Source organism: Gastrolobium bilobum, unplaced genomic scaffold (genome assembly GCF_033153095.1).
Source record: "Gastrolobium bilobum isolate Gb01-03AN ecotype WA unplaced genomic scaffold, APGP_CSIRO_Gbil_v1 utg16135, whole genome shotgun sequence".
Lineage (NCBI taxonomy): Eukaryota > Viridiplantae > Streptophyta > Magnoliopsida > Fabales > Fabaceae > Gastrolobium > Gastrolobium bilobum.
The window spans coordinates 148,711-171,589 of NW_026899035.1; the positions used below are offsets into that span (position 1 = coordinate 148,711).

Consider the following 22,879-nt stretch of genomic DNA (forward strand, 5'->3'; position numbering starts at 1 on the left):
TCAAAGCTTTACAAGGCAGCTTGTAATATTTTAGGATTAAATTTTAATATTATATGATAATGTTTTTATTATTTAAAGTGATCTATGATATTTTAGGTAACACTTAAATTAATAAAAATATAATTATCTTTTCTTAAAAAAAAATTAATTGGTAATCATAAAAATTCCTCCTTATTATTGTAGTGTTTTAATTTCAAACGTGTTAAACAAAACTATAAAAATGTGTGAGATGGAAAAGAATCAGGCCTTATGGGGGTGGTGGGGGGTTTATATTTATCTGTAACCGAAACTCCACAAACTTCTTTGCATTTGGATGTTCAAGGCAGACACTCATGCTAGTTGTCCGAAGAGTCCATAAACAAAAAAAATCATACCTTACATTGAGAGAGAGGGGGGGCAGGGGGAGTGCAAAACTGAATCTTCACTTGAAATCTATATAAAAACATTTTGAATTTTCAAGGCCCAAATATAATCATCCAAATAAAAACATCAGTTTCCTATCTCTATAAAGATAATTATTACCCTATCCAAAACACAACCCAACTCCTCTAGTAACAAGCAACCCCGAATAAGTGAATTTTAAACCAGGAGATAACCCAAGCTTCTACAAGGAACTAAATTCAGACTGACACATGATACTCATCAATAGTTTGTTTCATTGCATCCAACTGTGACATAACAAATTCCACTTTCTTGAAACAAATCTCATTGGTTAATCTTGGACCGTAGTCACATTTCTCAAATGGACGATACTCACAAGCACTTTTGATTTCATCACGCAATGCCACCTGGATGTCCTGAAAGATTTAAAAAACAAAAATGGAATTAAAGTACATTACAAAATTACAGCACTCAAACTCTTAATAAGTACTGAATATACACGCTAAAAGCGAAAAGGTAAAAAGTTTGATGAACAGATACGGCTGAAGCAACTTTAAATGTCAATGGTCAGATCTTACAGTTGTTGAGATTAGTTTGGATTTTTGAATGCTGTGATTGAAGACGTCCATGCATGGGCATATTACAGATTTAGAGTTCAGATTCTAGCTCAGAGAAATGCTGGTTGCAATTTATATAGGAGATGTTAGAGCAAGATTAGTGAAAAGTTCGTAAGATATTATTGTTATGCAATGACTTGTGTTCATTGTTATATAATGTTAATATTTGAAACCACTTTAATGTGTAGTTATAATAGAGCACTTCTGCTAGTGTGTTCCTTTTTGTGAATTGAACACATATTCCACCCTCTTAGTAAGTTAGTATACTTGTATAGACAAAACAATAAATCTATTTCAGAGAGAAAAGGACCTTGATTAATTGCATGAATTCAAGGCAGTGATTTTGGACCACATCTTTCCTAGGTCCAACAGGGCTTGCAAGCTCATCCATGACTCCTCCTGCAAGCTCCAGAACCTTAACGATTCTCTACACATGACCAGGAAATAAATCAATCAAAACAAACTGTGATGTTCTGTCACACCTATGAGATTGCTTCTAAGTGCTTTCAAAATATTACCTTTTCCACATTCTGAAGTCGCTGCAAAGAAGTTGTCTGGCCCTGTGAATCCATGGACGTTACTTCCTTGTGTTCTCTAATTCAAGTCTGTATAATAAATTATTGATTAGGAAAAAAACAGTAGAGTCGTCAAAACGGACCAACCCGCCCCGTTAGGCCCTAGCCCACACAAAAGGCCAGCAGGGCTAAAAAGCCCGTATGGGCCAAAAACCTACATAGCCCCACGGGTTAGGGCCAGCCGCAGGCCAAAAATCCATATGAAGTAATCATTTGTCATTAAATAAAATTCTGACAAGACCAAACAGACATCACCAAAACCTCATCCCTGATCCATCTACCACTCCCAACTTCTACGCTCCATAATCAAATATAATGAGGGGAGACAGTAAATGGAAAGAACAATAAATCTGTATGTAATCCTCCAAAACAAGCAATCAATGGGATAAAATAAACCATGTTGCCATATAATTGAATGCATAATAACCAAATATGAAGTCTTCAAATATTAAGCTTTTAAGAATATAAATATAAAGACAAAGCCATCTGGATAATAAGGAGTGTGGTTCTGCCCCCATTACTTTCCTTTGGAATTCAAAATATATATATGATTAATTCCTTGTTGAGATATATGGCACTTTTACCTACACTGACTGTGACCTCCAACTTTATTGCTCTATATCTCTAACTCATCCACTGACCTTTTGATTTGCTAAGAAGTAAGAACTGTGCCAAATCCACCGCAATTCGATTAGGACCAAATGACAGCTGCTACCTGCATATTTTGAGTTTGAAATTAGGAATCTAAGATATTTATTAATACAGTGCAAGAGAAAGAGTACTCAATTTTTCTATCAATGAGTGCAGAATATTCATAATTACATGGCATATGCAAATGAAGCACTTAATCATAAGTCAACTACTCTAGTTCAAGTCTCTTTGTCTATTAAATTATCTCTGGTCAAGGAAGAAATTTGGGAATCGAATGGTGCCTCAATTTAAAGTGGCAGCTTTGGACTCTGTGGAACAGCCCCCCATTTTCTTTCTGCATTATGATATTATAGAGTTAGAAAAAATATAGGGAAGGAGAGACTTGATACTAACAAGTTTTGGACCACATGCAACTTGTTTGTGGGTTTCAATCTATTCGCTTAATTCAAACAAACATGCATGGCTTTCCCTTCCCAACCACTGGCTTCATTAAATTATAGAGTCCTAAAAGAGATGGAAAGATGGAGGGGTTGAATTCCATTTCTTTTTCACTTACCTAGTGTTCAGCAAAGGAGGAGTTGATGTCCCTTCTTCAATTCCTACCCAGCCTTGAAAACCAAGGATTAACGAAACTAAAAGTGAGAAGGGGATCTCTCATCTCTGATTGTTCGGGAAAACTAAGAGGCTCACCAATTCAAGACTTTAAAGTGGGTCTCCTTTCTAGGCTATGTAAGTTCGGTTATTGAGGAAAAGGGGAATTTTGTGTTTGCTGAGCATTTTTCCATCGTGAAGAAGAGAAAGGAAAATACCCGAAGGTTAAACTAAAGCTAATTAAACTAATACCAAGATTTCAACTAAAATAAATTAAAACAACAGCAGAAAAAAAAAAAACCAAAACAGAGAACAAGCATCTAGAAACGATTAACAGTAGACACAGTAAAGGAAACACAAAAACAATGTGATTGATCAGTAAGGGGTGGTGCTTTTGCTGTTGGAATCTCATTATTAAAACCATGTATGTGACAGGCGACAAGTATAAACCTGAACGAGGAGAAGAAGAACCGAAACCATACCTTTGAAAAGAAGAAGAAGAAGGAGGAGAACAAAGAAGAAATCAGAAGAGGTATCGAACGAGACTATGTGAAGAATGAAGAAATGAGAAGAGGTATGAAAATCGGGAAGAAGAAGAACGCGGGTTTCGATACAAAAAAAAAAAAAAAAGGGAACGGGGCTGGCCCGCGGTTAAACCCATCTTAGCCCAAAAGTGAAGAGGGTCAAAATTAGCCCAATCACATGAGGGCCGAAAATGGGGCTTAAAGGTCTGTCCCGCGGGCTGAAAATGGCAGCTATAAACGGTCGTGATCTTTCTTCGGTGCTGAGAGTACAGAGATTATAAATACGAGGAGCTATGCACTTTCATTAGCCCCATTTTTTTTTAGGGTTAGGGTTTCTTCCTCACTTCGTGAGCATTTGGGGATTGAATATTTGGTTCTGGTCTTTGTATCTGCTTACCGAGCTTCTAACATTTTCATTGTTTTGTTTTTGTGTCTGTCCCTTCGAAAGTTTGAATTTTTATTTGTTTCCCTCTTTTGGGGTTTGCGAGGAGAAGGGGAGAAGAGGGAAATGCTATAAGATTTTGCTTTTTCAGAGACCCTTCTCCGACATCAAACACTTTTAATTCTCTGAATGGTCATCTTACAGGCAATCTGATTTGATTTTCCAGCAGCTTGCTTCTAACGGTGCTGACCAACATATTCATATGCGAATTTTATTGTAGTTGCCATATTATCATCCCAAGAGTGAGTCTAAAGAAAGAAAGGGAAATAAGAAAAACGTTTCATTTTTTGTTGCATTTAATTTCTGAAACAAAACAGGAGGTGTATTTAGAAATTTGATAACAATATGACTATTTGGTGTTTGCTGGAAGTTCTCACATAGCGTGTTTGGTTTTCTGAAATTTCAAAACCATGGTTTAAACAGGCCTTTTTCCTTTTATCCTAACTATGGTACGAGGCTTGAGCTTTCCGAATGAAAAACGAAATATACTATATGTTTTCAATATTAATTTCTCCCTCAATCGAATTTTAAGATCTACATTTTTTATGATCAATGTATAAAGCGAAAACCTCGGCCCGTGTTCTCGCATTGTTCGACTTTCTAATCTCTATGATGATGGGAAGATAGATCTTCCCATTTTATTTAACATGTGAGAGAATCATCTTTATAGTTAGGATTTTATGATCATGTTAAATGGAAAACGAAATATGTTAGTTTTCACTATTAATTCTCCTTCACTCGGATTTTAAAATCTAATTATTATCAATGTAATAAGTACAAGCTTTAGCTAATTTCTACAAAGGTAGGGTTAAATTGAAAACATTGTCCAGTGGTATTAAAATTTGACCAACCCGACGGGTTGTATCTTTCATGGTTGAAGTAGAAAGAAATGTAAAAAGTTAAACCACTGAATCACATTATGTTAGTATATTTATATGTTTATTACATATCTTTATATAAATTTATTTTAATTGATTTAATCAATAATCTATTCACCCAGTAGCGACCAAGTCGATATTGTTCGACCTTTTGACGATGGAATCCATCGGTTACTTCAAACTCTAATCATTTAAATAAAGTATTTCAGTAACAAAGATATCATGATAATGTAGAAATTGTCCACTCACTGCTTTGCTTTCTGGATGAGCAATTTGATCTGTCATATAGCACTATCTAATTCATAATTGTCTCGTGGGAGAGTTTTACTTCATTCCCTTTATCCCGCAACGATAAAATAAATTAAGTTGAAATACACATTTTTATTGTGTGAGATGCTAGAGGTGATTTTTATGGTGGCTTTGTTGCATATAGAAATAATTTACTTTGTTGAACCATTAGTTCGGCAAAGCAAGCTGGAGACCGAAATTTTAGCAACTCTGCATATTTCAAGGCTCGATCAATTCATTGCCACCGTCATTTACACTGATTTTCATTATTTATTATCTCGAATAAAGAAAAATATGCTACCATATGTGCTTTCTATTCCTACTCAAAAGGTAAAATTACGCCAGAACATTAACAGAAATTTTTTGCTCTGAAGCACTTTTTATGCCTTGAGCTAAGGCACTTGACACAATCACTTATCAACAACAACAACAACAAAAAAAAAACACTTCTATGCACATGTAGCATCAATATGACTACAAGTGCACCCCAAGGCCATCTGCAGCAAACGCAGCAGCTAAATGGCCAACTCTGAAAGCTGTTTTACTACCATGAACATCTCTGCAATTGTATGGTTTCATGGGTCTAATTGCTTCAAATCCGATGGATCTTTTATTGGGAAAAGCTCGATGAGACAAAGGAGATGATGCCTTTCTAGTTGCAACTTCATTAGTTGTTCTCTTGTAAGAACTAAACCACTTGGCGTGCATGTAACCATTTCTTCTCCATGGAGGTATATGGAGATCCATGCTTATCATAGAGCCCTTAATTGCAGTGCACATCAGCCTCACAACCCGCTTGAGCTCTTCAACTTTACCAACAAATACTGAAGGGAAAACATCTAGCAAGGAAGAATATTGATTTGTGGGACGAGCTATTTCGAATTCTGAAACAAGGAAAATTTCAACAATGTACCGATTTCCAGCAAAATTCACATCGATGTACTCATAGTCACCAGCTGGGAATGTTCTATTTTTCCCCCACTTAGATTTGCAAAGCCCTGTGCATAAAAAGTAAGAAAATCATCAAAAGAAGACCCATAATTTGAAAGAAAACAAAAATACAATAAATAGCACACATTAAAGGGTCCACGATTACGATATATAGTTCTGCTTTTAGGCTTTTGCTACGCCGGCTTTACTATTTCCAATAAAGGAAAGAAGCTGAAAAGATCACGCAGGATAAGATAGTGCGGTATATCATCATATCACATGAACTTAACCGATGGCAACTTCCATAAGCTATTTGGACAAGAATATGTGGATATTCCATTTAAGATTCCCATAAAGTTAAAAAAATTGTTATGTGGGGCTATTCCATAGAGAAAAATATATATCTGTGGGCTGTTCACGACTGACAACACTTTCTCCCCTCAATTCAAACGAACAGGTCGGAATGGTATCAATTAATAAAAGGCTTTTTTGGTATGTAAAGAGAAAGGTTGCCAGACAAAAACAATTTGACATTTTCACATCTCTCCCCCTATGGAAAACAATATATTTTTGTGGGTATCATTATTTTACTCTCCATTTTATCCCTCTCCATATAAATAAATTTTATCGAATAAAAACAATAAAGTAATTTAATATATATTTATGTATATTTGTATTTTTAAAAAATTTCAATCAGATAAAGAGAATCATATTTCCTTTTCAAGAGAAGCAAAACTTCTCAAATTCTTTACTTCCCTCTTCCGTTTTTCTTCTTTCCAATCAGCTTCCTTCATTTCTTTCCATCCATATTCCATAATACTAAACGACGTAGAGAGGAGTAATAAACAGGTAGGAACCATTTTATTCTATGCAACCACTTTCTAATGTGTGAAACTGAATACAAAAATATAATACACTACACCCATTCTTTCGTATAAGTTTTTGTCAAAACCCCAAACGAATTTGTCACCCCTGATATATATATATATATATAGGGGTATTCGCGATCTAGATTGGATCGATTTTGAAAGCAAAAATTATTTGATCCAATCCCTTCGGTTTGATCATATACATCTATTAAGTTTGAATTTTTTTCAAATCCGATCCAATCCAATCCAGTTTTTTTGGTTTGGATTGGAGCGGTTTTCAGTTTTTTGAAAATCCTAAAATTTATTTCATTATTATTGTGCAAATAACATCTTTTGTATATATTGGCTTCGTAAATTGTTTTTTTAAAATAAAAAAGCATCAGTAAACCGATAATATAATATATATATTTTTTTTTTGGATAATGAGATATGAAGCTATACATAGATGAAATTTTGTTAATGAGATGTGACTAGATTTTTTATTGGATTTAATTGATAGGTTAATAAGTCTTGGGTTTAGAAATTTTTGACATATGATTGGGAAAAGATCCAAGTAGATAGAGGAAAATTAATATATTGGATCGATTTTCATCTATTAATCCGAAAACCGATCAAATCCAATTAAAATTTGTGATTTTTTTTTGTTTTCAATTTTTCAGTTTGGTCACCGCGGTTTAAATCGGTTGATGAATATCCATATATATATAAATATATATATATATAAATATATATATATATATATATAAATATAATGATTTTTTAAACTTCTTCAGAGAATTTTTTTTAAAAAGTATGAAAAAACATGCACCGAGAGTCCGAGACAAAGTTAACAAATTAAATTGTTGAATTAATTTATAATTTGGCGTAAAAAAGAAAGTAAATATGAACAACAACTAGGTAGGATGGTTGAAAATGATAGGTATAACAAATGAAAGAGGACTAGTAGTACTGACCAGCATCAAAACCTCTCTCCCGCAAGCGAGACATTAAGAGGCGTTTGTCCCCAACAAGCTTCCATGCAAGTTCAGCCTCTCTCCTAATCTTTTCTTTGGCATCCCCACCACCATTTTCCTCCTCAGCGAATAACCCCTCCAACAATAACTCCATCTTTTCTTCTTCGTCCTTTTAGCGATCCTTATAATCATGAACAACAATCACATCTTCTCCTTCTCCTTCTCCTCCTCCTCCTCTCTCATTCTTCTCCATGAACGATTTCACAAGATCTGATAAATCAGTTGAGCTAATCTCCAGCGAGTGCTCGCTCCCGCTGCTATCACAGACCCTTGCACGTGCCACGTCAGCGTCAAAGGCCGCTGCTACCCTCTCAAACCTCACCGGAAGTACCCTTGCCATGATATATGCCTAATTCCCTCTATATATTCTCTTTTGCCTTTCTTCTGAAAGAGAATGAAGAGCTGCTGAATCATGTATGTCTATATATATAAACTAAAGGCTCAGCTTTTAGTTTACTAATGTTGTGAGGATTGAGGAAACGAATGACATGGTGGGTGGGCCTATAATGGTGAAATGGTGTTTATATAAAGGAGGATGAGACGAAAATGGAGTAAGAATGACGACACAAAAACTGCGTCCTACAACACGGCTTGACTTGTACTTGTAGCAACGGTGGAGATGTATGGATGGCAGTTTGTTGGTACTTGTAGCAACGGTATTTATAATTCTTCATATTTATTTTGAAATTATTAAATATAAAAAATTATAACTATATAAAAATAAAAATAAATATAAGATATTAAATTTAAGAAAAAAAAAGATTTTTAGAAAATTAAATTAGAACTGGTCAATGGATAATAACAATATCATATCTCTTTACAATTATATTAAATAAAAACGCGTAATAATTAGATCATTTTAAAAAAACAATAGTAACTCATTGCTGCATGAATGTAGTCCAAATCACGAAAAAAAAAAATCACGACGTTTTTCGCTGAACCCAACTGCCAGAAGCGTCCAGGTTCAGTTTGCCAAATTGCGTTTGAAGGAAGATATTACTAGAACATATATTGGTATTGGTTTCTATTAACGTAGTTACATTACATCAACAAGCGCAGTCAAACTGTGCATTAACAATAAATACTGTTATCAACTTATCATAGTGTGTTAAGTCTATCAATTATATGCAATAATAAATATTTATCTTGATTTCCGTGCAATGATAAATATTAAAACTAAGAGATTTACTAATCTCATATTATTAAAGATAGGAGTCTCATGTGGTTGAGACAAATATGTGGAGTTTATAATTTAAAAAAAAAAAATAAAAAAAAATTGATACAAGATTACATCACAAGATAACTTTCTCCAGAACACAAGATTTATGTTTCCCTAAAACTAAAGCGCGTGTTCCGCCATGATGAGGTCATATGAGAATAATTGTTATATGACAAAAAATTATTTTAATTCATCCTAGAACATTAATTAAACTTTTTAAATTAATCAAAAAATTGAAAGTCATATTTTGATTGAATTCTTTAAAAAATCACACACGGTTTTTTTTTCCTGAGTTGCGCGATTAAGGATATTATTATTGTGCAGAATTTTAATGTTATACCCCAAGTTGTGTTGATATGTCATTTGGTGGAAAAATTGTTGTTCTAGGAGGTGACTTTCGGCAAATATTACCTGTCATTCCTCATGGCAGCAGACAAGATATAGTTTATGCAACCATCAATTCTTCTCATCTATGGTCTCATTGTCATTTATTAACTTTGACCAAGAACATGCGTCTTAATTCTGGAAGTAGCGCTCACAATTTAGAGGAAATAAAAGAATTTTCTAAGTGGCTACTTAAAGTTGGGGATGGTAATCTTGGAGATGATGTTGATGGAGAATCTATTATAACAATTCCAGATGAATTGTTGATTAGAGAATCGGAAGATCCGCTGTCGGATATGGTTAATTTTGTTTATCCGAATCTCTTGGATAATATTTTGGATCAAACCTTCTTTAAAGAACGTGTTATTCTAACTCCTAAATTGTCCGATGTTGCTATGCTAAACGAGCACCTAATGTCTATGATTCCTGGTGAAGAAAGGACTTTTTTGAATTCGGATAAAATTCTTAAGCAAGGTGGGACTTCCTCTGTTGAGGATGATGAAATCACCCCTGAGATCTTAAATACATTATCATGCTCAGGGATTCATGATAATAAATTAATCTTGAAAGTTAAAGTTCCAGTAATGCTATTAAGAAATATTGATCAGTCGAGAGGTTTATGCAATGGCACGAGATTGCTTATTACAGAATTAGGGAATCATGTTGTTGAGGCAATTGTACTTACAGGAAGCAATATAGGGAAACTGTGTTAATCCCTAGAATGACGATGAGCCCATCGAGTCATACATTTCCTATAAATTTCCAAAGAAGATAATTCACCCTGATTGTATCGTTTGCCATGACTATCAACAAGAGTCAAGGATAATCACTTTCACATGTTGCAATTTATCTCCCTAAGCTTGTCTTCACTCATGAGCAATTATATGTGGCACTGTCTAGAGTAAAGAGTAAGCATGGATTGAAGATATTGATACTTGATGAAAATGGCTGCGTTACGAATAGTACCCTTAATATAGTTTACAAGGAAGTATTTCAAACACTGCTATAGTATATTGGGTTCTTTCTTCAAAGATATAACTTCGTTGTATGGTACAGGTAAAGACAAAAAAAATGACTGTTTATTCGCGTCACTTTTCCTTATCTATCTTCAAAGATATGACCTTTATTATCTATTTTCTTTTCTATTTTTAATGTAACAATGAATGACTGTTTTGTTATTTAAAAAAATGACTGTCTGAGACCTTTGAAATATTAACAAAATGAGTTCGGCCCGGAGGACCGACCCACCATGCCAAACAAACCAATTTTTTTCCCGTGCATCGGCACGGGTAATTCACTAGTTATATATAACTTGCAAATTTCTTCGCGGTACATAGATGGGGATATAAATGGATATAAGCCGATCTACATTAGACTGTACCTAAATTAATATAGGGTTAAAGACTTTTTCATGTTACATAAAAACAATATTTTCCTATACACATAATAAATATATATGGGTCCAATTGAAAAGAGAAGAGGGAAAAAAAAATTAGTAGGACCTACATGTTTATTATGTGTAGGAGAAAAAATTATTTTTATATAAGAAGTCTTTAATCCTTTAATATATTGATAAAATACATCAGACTAAAACTTCAAGTTAAATTAGGAAACAGTTTTTACATTTACTTTTACCAAGCCAGAATTATAAAGCTAAACAAAAATGTTTATCCTTTTAAATAATAGTCATTTTAGTTAAAATAATATTTTTTATTTAAAAATTAAATTAAAAAAAATCTCTCACTTTCTCTCCCTATAATTTCCAGATATAGAAAAGAAGAATGAGAAAAAAAAATTGAACTAGAAATGTTAAACGTTAATTATTTTAATGTCAAATTAATTTAATTCGATTGAAAACTAAAATATTAAATTTAATCACCCCATAATTTCACCAAAAAAAAACCCACCCTTCTGCATCTAAGCATCTGATTCTTAAAAGTTGTCAAACATCCAGAATTAATGGCAAGCTCAAATTTATACTAATACAACTGAAAAAATTGTGTTACATTGTTATTATTATTATTATTATTTTACGGTCTGTTGGAACACCTCATAAAGAAAATAGGATAAAATAATTTATCATATCTTACTTTTATCTTTTCTTTGGTGGGTCAATAGGATATGATTAACATATCCTATTGTCTTATTTTATCCTATCCAATACATGATTTTTTATCCTATTGGGAGAGCTGGGTTAGGATTTAAATGGGATATGATACCAATATTGAATACCCAATATTGGTATACGCTACCCAATATATTTATATTTATTGCATTATATTTGTTTTTTCTTTCTCAGTTCTCCTTCTACTTAATCTTATCAGATTGCTAATCAGGTGCTCATCAAACACAATACATGATATATGCTTATCAGTCTCATATCATATCATATCCTACACTTATCTTATCATGTTCATCAAACGAGCCCTTATTATTTTGGGTTAGAAGGAGGGAAATGGAAAAGAGTATAGTCGTATAGATGAGCAGTGCAGTGTTTTAAGGTGTGTTTGGTAGAAGATTTTGTTAAGGATAGATAAATAAATAGAAATGGTATTTTTGGATGTCCATGTTTGGTATCATGTTTTAAAAATTTTTGCTAGGAAACTCATTTGCCTAGTATTTACTTTTTGTGTGTAAAAAATACTGTTGAATAATATCACCTGGTATTTGCTGATAGATAGGGAAATTCAAAAAAGATTGCAAGCAAGGAAACCAAAATGACTTTGATGTTTGAGAAAACTGCAACAAACTAAAACCATATTTTCCCATTTTATTTTAGTCAAGGGTTGTTGTGGTAATTTAACCATATTTTTCCATTTATATTTTACCTTCAACCAAACATAAACTTACAAAATTCTATCTAATTTTTTCGGTAAAATTTTGGCCAACCAAATAATATTTTTTTTTAATTTTTCTACCAAAGTTCATTTTTCACCATATAGAAGTAATTATATTTCTCTGATAAAAAAAAATGTCTCCTCTACCAAACGATCCCTTAGATTTCAGCCTATATTTGACCCGCGTGATGGAATTGTGGGCTGGACCAGATTACCGACCCGAGCTAAATTATATTTAAAATTATAATTATATATTGTATTTTAAAATAGGGCATGGCATTGGCACGGACGGACACTCAAGTTGCGATCGTTCCAATGGGTTTTGGGTCGTGGCTTTTGAATTTCTGATTTGATTTTTCTGGCATTCGCGGCCGAGTGAGTCGAGTCACATTCAGGTAAGGTTTGATTTACTCTTCCCTTCTCACTTCATTCCCTCAATGCTTCCCTTTACATTCCAAACTATCACCAAATATTAATGCCTCATCCTTCTGTTTCTGCTTTCTCTCTGCCAATTTTCCTAACCCTAGACCTAATTATTCGCTTCACCTTTTAACCTTGGAACTCGAAACGCTCCAAGACCCTCCCCCAATCAATGTTCGACTTGCCGCTCTTAATTGCAGAAGCTTGCGGTTCTTACTTTAAGGTTTGATCGCTCGCAGGTTCGCTCTGCATCATCGGGAGGAACAAATCTTGCCCCCTCTGCATTCCATATCCTATATTTTTTTTTTGCCTTGAGATAATGGAAACAACATTACTATTTCAGAGCCTTTTTTTTCTTTCTTTCTTTCTCATTTCCTTCTCGTTTCCGTTTTGAGCCTATTTGATTTAGGCTTGTTAGGGTTTATTGGACATTGCAGAGTTCACCGTCGCTGGCTGTTATGGAATTGAAACGTTATCGGTCCATTTGAATTTCATCAATTGCATTGACAATTTTTTTCTTTTTCGTTTGGGATTTAACATATTGTCTGTAGTGAAGGGTGCATGCCTTAGCTCTGTGCTATTTAAAAATTGAATATCTCTTCAGGTGTGTATGCGTGTAATATAAATTTAATATCTGCTCTAGTTTCCATTGTGAGGGGTTTTTCAGTTGATTTTTTATCTACATAGTTATTGTTTTAAGATACTGATCAAAATATAGTTCCTTATGTAGGTTTTCTACTGATATTCTGAATACGCTTTTCTATGTTTTTTTACATGTTATGTTGACTTAATAGATCTGTCATGCTTTCATTGTGAATAAACATGTTCCATGTACTCGATCTATGATAACTGCTTGCCTTAATTGCTTCTATCCCTATAGACCAGTTATGAGATTCATTTGATTTTGGCATCTTGCTACATTGTTTGCAGAATATTTTGAACTCTGCAGCTCCAAAATACAGATAAAAGAGATCATCAGGCTGTAGAGGAGAATGGCAGAAACTATATCTAGCTTCTGGGGTCCAGTCACATGCACCAAAGAGTGTTGTGAACAAAATTTTGCACATTCGCCTTACATTGCAGAATTTTATAACACAATATCCAATATTCCGACAATTCTTTTGGCTCTGATTGGTCTTATAAATGCATTGAGTCAACGATTTGAGAAAAGATTTAGTGTTCTTCACATATCAAATATGACACTTGCCATTGGAAGCATGTTGTACCATGCCACACTGCAACTTGTGTAAGTTTTGATCACCATCATTTTATTTTTGTGTTAGTTTATATAAATTTATGTTTGCTTTTGTGATTGGTTCTATTTTATTTCAAGTTACTTTGCATGATACAAAATGAGTTGGGCGTTTTTTTAGAACTGTTTGTCACATAATTGAAGAATTCAGATTTAATATGTTTGCAAGGGATATATCACCATACTCTAGCCACATGCATATGCATATGTTGGTTCAGTTTATTTTCATATTATAAGTGTTGCTTTGCTCTGAACCTACAAAAAATCACATTTTTATTCATTCTATCTCACTCATGCATACTATTTTATCTCAAGCAACTAAAGTTTATCTATATTCTATAATACCCCCCCTCTGTGTCTCCTTTTTATTATTAATTATTTTTGAAGAAATCAATGAAATTTGTAAATACTGTTAGCTCACCAATCCCGCTTTTGAAGGATTTGTGACCGTCCATTTTAACATGTGGAGAGATAAAAAGAGAAAGTGGGATACAAAGACATAAATAAGAGAGGGTGGAAATAATTAAACAAAATTTTAAAAAATAATTAAAAGACTCCAGTTCAAGCACAAGTCTAGTTATTATAACACAAGCCACTTATGCTTTTAAATTAGGTGGCTAATTTTTAATATCGTTTTATCTCTATTTTTCCCAAATATTTGTGTAGTTTAATCTTTGGATAAAATTTTACCCTTCTTTGTTGGTCGGAGAAAGGATATACTTTCCGATGGGGTTTGCACTGGAATGCTCAATATGATGTTGTGGCTATAAAATAACTTATGGTCATGTTTGACTGTTGAACCACTTTGCTACTGGCGTAATAATTACAATCCTTAAGATCGTGATCTTTCTTTAATTACAATCCTTAAGATCATGATCTTTCTTTAGATGCATTAAGTGTTGAATTCTGGACAGTAGAATGAATAGTTAGTTTCTTAATTTATTTTATAGATAAAACAAGGGTTAGAATGAGGGATGGAGAAAGTTGTGATTTAAATGAGTGTACGTGTGATATGTAGTTGTTTTAGGGACTAATGATTCTTATGCTTATAATTGCATGACTGTTCTCTAAGAATTAATCCTCTTCAGTGACATTTTTCTTCTGCTGAATAAGTACTGTTAGGTTTCTAGGTTTGTGTCCCCTATAAAAATGGGAAGGTTTGATTATATAGTTTGTTCATCAATAATTCAATGTCCGTTTGTTTTGGATGACTATTTATTGTTCAGATGTTGCGCTTTAATTTAGGCAACAGCAAAGCGATGAAACTCCTATGGTATGGGAGGTGCTGCTGTATATGTACATCCTCTACTCTCCAGATTGGCACTACCGCAGTACAATGCCCATCTTCCTCTTTGTGTATGGTGCTGTTTTTGCCATTGCCCATTATGTGTTCCGTTTTGGTATTGTCTTCAAAGTGCATTATGTCATTCTCTGTCTCCTCTGCATTCCGAGAATGTACAAGTATTATATGTACACTAAAGATGTTTCTGCCAAGAGGCTCGCAAAGCTATTTGTAGCTACTCTTGTTCTAGGCAGTTTGTTTTGGCTCTCTGATCGAGTGTTCTGCAAGGAGATATCCAGTTGGCCTGTTAACCCACAGGGTCATGCTATGTGGCATGTCTGCATAGGCTTCAATATCTACTTCGGAAACACATTTTTGATGTTTTGCCGTGCTCAACAGCTTGGGTGGTCTCCAAAAGTTGTTCTTTTAATGGGTGTTTTACCCTATGTGAAGATTGAGAAACCAAAAAGCCAGTGACAGAAATTCGTGGAAAAAGAAAGAAGCTTCTTTGTCATGATATATTTTGGCGGGATAATATGTTAGTAAACCATCTGTGTCCTTAGATTTTTTGCTTTTGTGGTTTAGATTGGCTTAAAAATGATGATTGATTATTTACATATCTGCTCTGGAAGTAGGACATGTACAATATTTATCCCATCGATACTTTCTTGAGCCTGGACCTTTCTTGGATTTAAAATTGTTATGACAACCAAAAACTTAATTTTGCTGTGCCGGATGTTGTTGGGTTCCCCAGTGAAATCAATCCTCACAATTCTACTTGTAATGTCTTGTGTAACTCGATTCGGGTTTATTTTTTGGTATATTACTAACTTGTTTTTGGAGCGGTTTTTAATGTCATAGAGTGTTTGCTGTTGCTTTTCACTGCGGATTTTTCCTATAGAAAGTGCATATCTACGCAATGATGATTATATATCTACGCATTTTTTAATACATCTACGCATTGAGTGCAGAAGTGGTAAAAGAACTTTATGTCTTCATTCTGAAGAAAGAACGTGAGACATTACATATTCAGAGGGACTATTGTTAACCAGAGATTGTATCCCATCCTAAAATTTCTTCAAAAGTTATATCCTGCATTTCCTTCAATAATATTTGCTACATTTGATAGCAGAAAAAAGATATTTACCAGTTATTATAATGGAATAGGTAAGAGGAAATTGCTTAACTTAATTCCTGGAAGTATTTTTTTCCCTCGTTGTTAAGCATCTATATCAATGGGAAGATACAATGCATACAACTTGACAGCTCCCGAAATTATTTTAAGGGAACGTTTGGTAGAGGAGAATTTTTTTTTAAATGTACAAAGTATCTTTTTCATTCCCGTCATAAATGAAGGAATAGAGTAGAGAGTGAATGGATAATACGCATGAGCTTGGAACTAACAAAGCTTTTGAATCACCTCTTGCAACATTTTCCCAAGCCTCTTACAGAGCTTCTTGTTCTTCGAATGTTAGGTTAAACAGAATCTGAAATGAATAGAACTATCGATAATTTTTATTTTTTTTCAAAATAAAGTATATGATGAAATAAACATATACCTGATAAAAAATAATTTCAACTGAAAACACAATGCAATTTCAAAAAAATTGGTTCTGCCAGGCGAGGAAAGCTAACTGACTAAGACTGCAAAATGAATAATATAGTTTGAGATATCAAAGCACAACGGGAGAAGCCTTCCTCCTTGCTAATAGAGAAGCCAAGCTTAGTCTGACATAGGACATTTTTAATTCGCAAAACCTTTTAAATTTTAAGAAGACGGCGCAATTTGATTTGATATCCTTAATTAACTGTAAGTTACAAGCTTGCAAAGAGTTGAGGGAAAATACAAAAGGGCAGTAACGTCGTTTACTCAAGGCACACCAACAGAGATCTTTTGTAAAGAATTAATTTAACCCGAAAACTTAAGCTAGTAGGTGAAAGCTTTTTAATGGTTTATATCATTCTCTAACACGCTCAATGAACTTGAAGGGTGGATGATCCATAAGTCTAACGTACCTGTACTAAGAAGTTTCACAAGAAAAAGTGGGGGAGTTTGAGAATCAAACCCGTGACACCGAGGCTCTGATATCATGTAAAAAACTAATTCAATCAAAAATCTTAAGCTAGTAGGTAAGAACTTTTTAATAATTTATATCATTCTCTAACCACCTTAATAGTATTTTTGCAATTACTTGCCTGCTATTAGTTTCTAGAATGTACAAATGTTAACAATTTGTTAGTGACTGGAGAAGCGTCAGCTCATTAGCTCTCTGGGATTAGAGTAATATTATTTCTATATCACAATTCTCTACTCTTTTATTTTATGACATCGTGTTGCTCACATTTTTATCATATTTATATACTTCAAAAAGGCTGTGCTTAAATTTTCTTACTCGACTGAAACTACAATTTTCTAAAAAGTCATATTGGTAACAATATTGCTTATAACCCAAACTTTTTAGCAATGCATTGTTCCTTGAATCTAATTTAGGGGGGTTGTGTGTAAACCAGATATTGTTTCGCTTTAAAGTCAGCTAATTGTCATGTACTAACCCAACGAGGAATACAGAAATTGTGAGACTCTGCCTTAAACAGTGGATTAGGATCATACTGAAGCCAACGAATTAGTGATATATCCTGCTTTTTATTCATGAACCTAGGTTGCTTAATTAATGTTGAATAATTAGTGGTGTAGCAGTTATTTATGATTTGTTATAGAAGAACCTTCCTTGGACTTATTAGTTAATAGTTAATACCCATTGAGAACGATGCATGACGTTTGCAATTGCAAGCTACAATTTATCATTATAAAACTGAAAATAATATGCCTCTAAGAATGAGAAAGAGGGATTAAAATCTAGGTTATCCAGCAATGTCAAAGAATAAAGACAAAAACTCTAAACGGAACTTCATAATAGGAAAGGTGGAGGAAATATATTGACTGATAAAGGTCATTTCATATGTGGAAATCATGACATGAGAAATGAATCACCCATTTCTTGTTGGTAATTTTGTCCTTTTGTGATTTTCCACCATCATTATTACCACCAAATTTGTACAAATTTAGATTTTATCAAACTCCTTGGATGAGGTGTCAGCATATAAACTATGTCTTCTTGAAATCCTGAAGATAAATAATAGGAACTAACGTTTCTGTTGTCCTCATATGGCAATCCTAAGCACCAAAATAAGATATGAAACCATAAGAAAATGAAGTCAAATTTGGAGTACTTAGAAAATTACAACACTGATAATATCCAATTCTTCCTCTAGGCCTCTCCGTCTGAGAATCCCTTTATAAACCCCAAAAGATGTCATTATGTTCTCCCCCTTGACTTCTCTTTCATATTCATTCTTCTGATTTCTTATAGTATAATGGGTGCTAAACTCTGTGTTCCTAGACACCCAATATCAGACCAAATATCTGAATCACCTCGTGGGGGTAGAGATGGCAGGTCACGATCATCATCATTCAAGGAGTTTATTAAACCAGAGTGTGTGAAAAGAAAGATAGAGATGGAGACACCAAAGAAGAAGATTCACATGGCTAAGAAATTGACTTTACAAGATTGGATATTAGCTTCTCCTCCTGGCTTGAAGCCAGACTACCTAATAAGAGGTGAACACTGTGCATTTAAGCAATCTAAGAAAAAAGTGCACCCTTGTGCAAGTCAACTTCGTAGGTCTCTGATAGGTGAAGCCAAAGACAGTTTGTGCTTGGACAGACCCATGTATCGTAATCATGTAGAAAGTGAAGGAATGTCAAATTGTTCATCATCGATTTCCAGAAGCTTGAGTGGGAAATCACACAAGAAGGTGAGCTTTAAACTTCCTCACATTGTCATACTTTACTCACCGGAAGAGCCTTATTGCAATGAAGCCTCATTATGCTCAGAAGAGGAGCAAAAAAAGCCTTATAATAGTGAAGACTCAATTTTCTCATTAATGGGACCTAACTGCAGAGAAAATTCATTTGATTCTGCTGAGGAGCCTTTTATCAGACTAGCAGTGGATACTCTTCCTTATGTCTCTGTCTCTTCCAGATTTTGAAGCAGGCTTGCTCTTGCATTCATATTGCTGTGCTATGTAATGGGATTCCAGGGATAGTGACTTTCTTAATCCTTTAACCGTTTGTGTCTTCCAAGTTTATCACTATAGATAATCTGGAGAAAAGGGGTGAAATTTAATGGAAATGTATGGCTCAATCACCCATAGAATAAAGTTTTAAGAAAAAAAAAAAAAACTAAATACACTTACAATTTGGGTGCAGAACCTCACTGGAGGATTAATTAATAACCCAAATTTTTTTGGGTTGAGGGTGAAATTATTTTATCTATTGATTTTAATTATGTGAGGGATCTGTAATGATGAATTTTTTTTTTTCGTTAACAAATAACCCTACTTCAGTTTTAATTGTGATGGTGATAATAATAACATAATTGTGCACATACTTCGTCCAATAAAATAACTCTTATTTTAAGTAATTGGGATTATTTGTGGAATTGAAGGAAATATGAAAGTTGGTATATGCCCTAACCTCCCTTGCAAATCCCATTTAGAAAAGAATAAAACAACTTGCACAAATTCTATGAGTTATATATATAACTAGTGAATTACCCGTGCCGATGCACGGGAAAAAAAATTGGTTTGTTTGGCATGGTGGGTCGGCCCTTCGGGCCGAACTCATTTTGTCAGTATTTCAAAGGTCCCAAACAGTCATTTTTTTAAATAACAAAACAGCCATTCATTGTTACATTAAAAATAGGAAAGAAAATAGGATAATAAAAGTCATATCTTTGAAGATAGATAAGGAAAAGAGACGCGAATAAACAATCATTTTTTTTGTCTTTACCTGTACCATACAACGAAGTTATATCTTTGAAGAAAGAACCCAATATACTATAACAGTCTTTGAAATACTTCCGATTAGATTACATGATAACCATTAATTATTTAAAAAACAAAGATGACGACAAAAGAGTGATTCAGTAGTTATAAATGAGATTTTCATGGAATAAAACAGAAGTTTTTTCTAATAACAAAACACGCATACTTGATTCCATTGAATCAAGAGGTTAATAAAAGATTCAAATTTAAAAATCTGAAAATAAGGAACAAAGGTCGGGATATGTATAATTATTATTTTTTTACTAATTAATTTTTTTTCGAGTAAATAGAATTGTATTCTTTAAAAAATGTGAAGTTTTTGAATTAAACTGAATAAAGATTTAAAAAACAAAGATAACAACAAAGAGTAATTTAGTAGTTATAAATCAATGAATATCCCATTTTTTAACAGTCATTTCATGGAATAAAACAGTCATTTGTTTTAATAACAATGAATATCCTGTTTTTTTTTCAAAAAACGTAAAGATTTGAATTAAACTGAATAAAGGTTAAAAAAATGATTAGATTACATGATCAACATCAATTATTTAAAAAACAAAGATGACGACAAAAGAGTGATTCAGTAGTTATAAATGAGATTTTCATGGAATAAAATAGTCATTTGTTTTAATAACAATGAATATCCCATTTTTTTTTTCAAAAAACGTAAAGATTTGAATTAAACTGAATAAAGGTTAAAAAAACAATTAGATTACATGATCAACATCAATTATTTAAAAAACAAAGATGACGACAAAAGAGTGATTTAGTAGTTATAAATGAGATTTTCATGGAATAAAACAGAAGTTTTTTCTAATAACAAAACACTCATACCTGATTCCACTAAATCAAGAGGTTAATAAAAGATTCAAATTTAAAAATCTGAAAATAAGGAACAAAGGTCGGGATATGTATGATTTTTTTTTTTACTAATTAATTTTTTTTCGAGTAAATAGAATTGTATTCTTTAAAAAATGTGAAGTTTTTGAATTAAACTGAATAAAGATTTAAAAAACAAAGATAACGACAAAGAGTGATTAAGAAGTTATAAATCAATGAATATCCCGTTTTTTAACAGTCATTTCATGGAATAAAACAGTCATTTGTTTTAATAACAATGAATATCCTTTTTTTTTTCAAAAAACGTAAAGATTTGAATTAAACTGAATAAAGGTTAAAAAAAACGATTAGATTACATGATCAACATCAATTATTTAAAAAACAAAGATGACGACGAAGAGTGATTTAGTGGCTTTTTCACCTTTTTACCCCTTATTAATTAATTAATAACCATTTTGCCCCTGATTCGAAACTATTTATCAATCTGCCCCTCTTTAGTCGACTACCTTGCATTTTTAATCGACTAAATGACCAAAACAGACAAAAAATGATTGCTGGGAGATTTAGTCGACTAAATCTCCCTATTTAGTCGACTAAATCTTCATATTTTACAAAAAAAAAAAATAAGCCAGTATGATTTTAATCGATTAAGTAGAGAGATTTAGTCGATTAAATCTCCCAACAACCGTTTAGTCGATTAAAAATGCAAGGTAGTCGATTAAAGAGGGGCAGATTGGTAGATAGTTTCGAATCAGGGGCAAAATGGTTATTAATTAATTAATAAGGGGCAAAAAGGTGAAAAAGCCGTGATTTAGTAGTTATAAATCAATGAATAAGCAATCTTGACCATTGATTTAAAGTAACAAATCCTGTCAATTGAAAATATAATTCTTTTTTTGTATTTATTATATTCACCGATTTACCATTAAAGGAAACTTTTTTAAATGTTGTAGTGTGAACACATTGGTGAAATTGAACCACAGTGCGACACGTCAGCAAGGTTTCCACATAATGGAATTCCTTTATAATATAAGATTTAGCTCACTAAAAAAATGTTATAATAAGGAAATACATTATATTTATCACCATTTTTTTTACCACCTCGTACTACCAACTTTGTAATAATTAGATAAAGATCAAATCAACGGTTACAAAGTAGCATCAAGTGAGAGCTGTTGATTTGATTTTGATCCAACGATAACAAGATTGATAATAATAAATGGTAAGAAAAAAAATAAGTATAATCTCCCCTATAATAAGACCAAAATATTATCATAACTTAACGAAAATATGTGACTGTGTTTGACTATATAATTTATACAAATAAAATACAATTATACTTTTTGTAAAATGTTTACTCTCCACTTTGGTCTTTGGATGTAAACTATACTGAATATTTTGAGAAATGTCATAGACTGTTCAAAACTGATACTGTTCAAAAATGATCAGCGTTCGCATTCAACACAAAAATGATACTGTTCAAAAATCAACAATTAGGTTACAAATGTCATAGAGACTGTTTCAATGTTTTTTTTTTAAATTACAATCACTTAAAGTAAAATATTACAAATTCATAATTTTTTAGTAAATATTTTAAATTACTATGTATACACTATTTTTTTTGTTTCTGATAATGTATTATTAAAAACAAATTCCTTTCTTTTCTTACCTTTCTTTTCTTACCTTTCCTTTTGGTATTTCTTTCTTTTCAAAAAATGACACAAGGATCTTGCGGGCCTAAAGCGGTTTCGGTGGTTAAACGGGCTGGGTTCACTAAGTAGACTCAATCGTGCTTCGTGTACAATTAATAAGTCTACATGCCAATCTCCAAAAAAACAATAACTCTACTGTCTACGGGCCTTGTTTGCCGAGGAAATGAATGCAACAAGGGGGCGTTTGGTTGAGGAGAAATTTTTTGAATACTAGAGAAATGTAATTGATAGAGAAATGGTTGAAAAATGAGTTAGGTAGGAAAGTTAAAAAAAAGTTGTTTGGTTGA

General features: G+C 32.9%; 3 protein-coding genes and 1 pseudogene across 5 annotated transcripts; 2 read left to right on the forward strand and 2 right to left on the reverse strand.

Moving 5' to 3' along the window:
• Positions 1-362: 362 nt before the first annotated feature.
• LOC133286399 (mediator of RNA polymerase II transcription subunit 11-like) lies at positions 363-3,384 on the reverse strand. 2 transcript variants are annotated; one of them, XM_061483809.1, is made up of 5 exons: positions 3,298-3,384; positions 2,215-2,288; positions 1,517-1,603; positions 1,309-1,425; positions 363-797 (listed from the first exon to the last, which is right to left on the reverse strand). In XM_061483809.1, the coding sequence occupies exons 3-5, from the start codon at positions 1,568-1,570 to the stop codon at positions 621-623; spliced, it is 348 nt and encodes a 115-aa protein (XP_061339793.1). In that variant the 5' UTR covers positions 1,571-1,603; positions 2,215-2,288; positions 3,298-3,384; the 3' UTR covers positions 363-620. The 2 variants fall into 2 exon arrangements, with proteins under 2 accessions (XP_061339793.1, XP_061339794.1); XM_061483810.1 differs by having other exon boundaries at positions 2,158-2,288.
• A 1,807-nt stretch (positions 3,385-5,191) lies between these two features.
• LOC133286390 (uncharacterized) lies at positions 5,192-8,238 on the reverse strand (annotated as a pseudogene).
• Positions 8,239-9,334: 1,096 nt separating this feature from the next.
• On the forward strand, positions 9,335-13,107 carry LOC133286404 (uncharacterized). The gene is made up of 2 exons (XM_061483818.1): positions 9,335-10,039; positions 13,057-13,107. The coding sequence occupies exons 1-2, from the start codon at positions 9,335-9,337 to the stop codon at positions 13,105-13,107; spliced, it is 756 nt and encodes a 251-aa protein (XP_061339802.1).
• Positions 12,472-15,954, forward strand: LOC133286389 (alkaline ceramidase-like). Of its 2 annotated transcripts, none has more exons than XM_061483797.1 (3): positions 12,472-12,594; positions 13,550-13,865; positions 15,117-15,954. In XM_061483797.1, exons 2-3 carry the CDS (start codon positions 13,612-13,614, stop codon positions 15,628-15,630), a joined length of 768 nt encoding a protein of 255 aa, XP_061339781.1. In that variant the 5' UTR covers positions 12,472-12,594; positions 13,550-13,611; the 3' UTR covers positions 15,631-15,954. The 2 variants fall into 2 exon arrangements, with proteins under 2 accessions (XP_061339781.1, XP_061339782.1); XM_061483798.1 differs by having other exon boundaries at positions 12,487-12,599.
• The last annotated feature ends 6,925 nt before the right edge of the window (positions 15,955-22,879 follow it).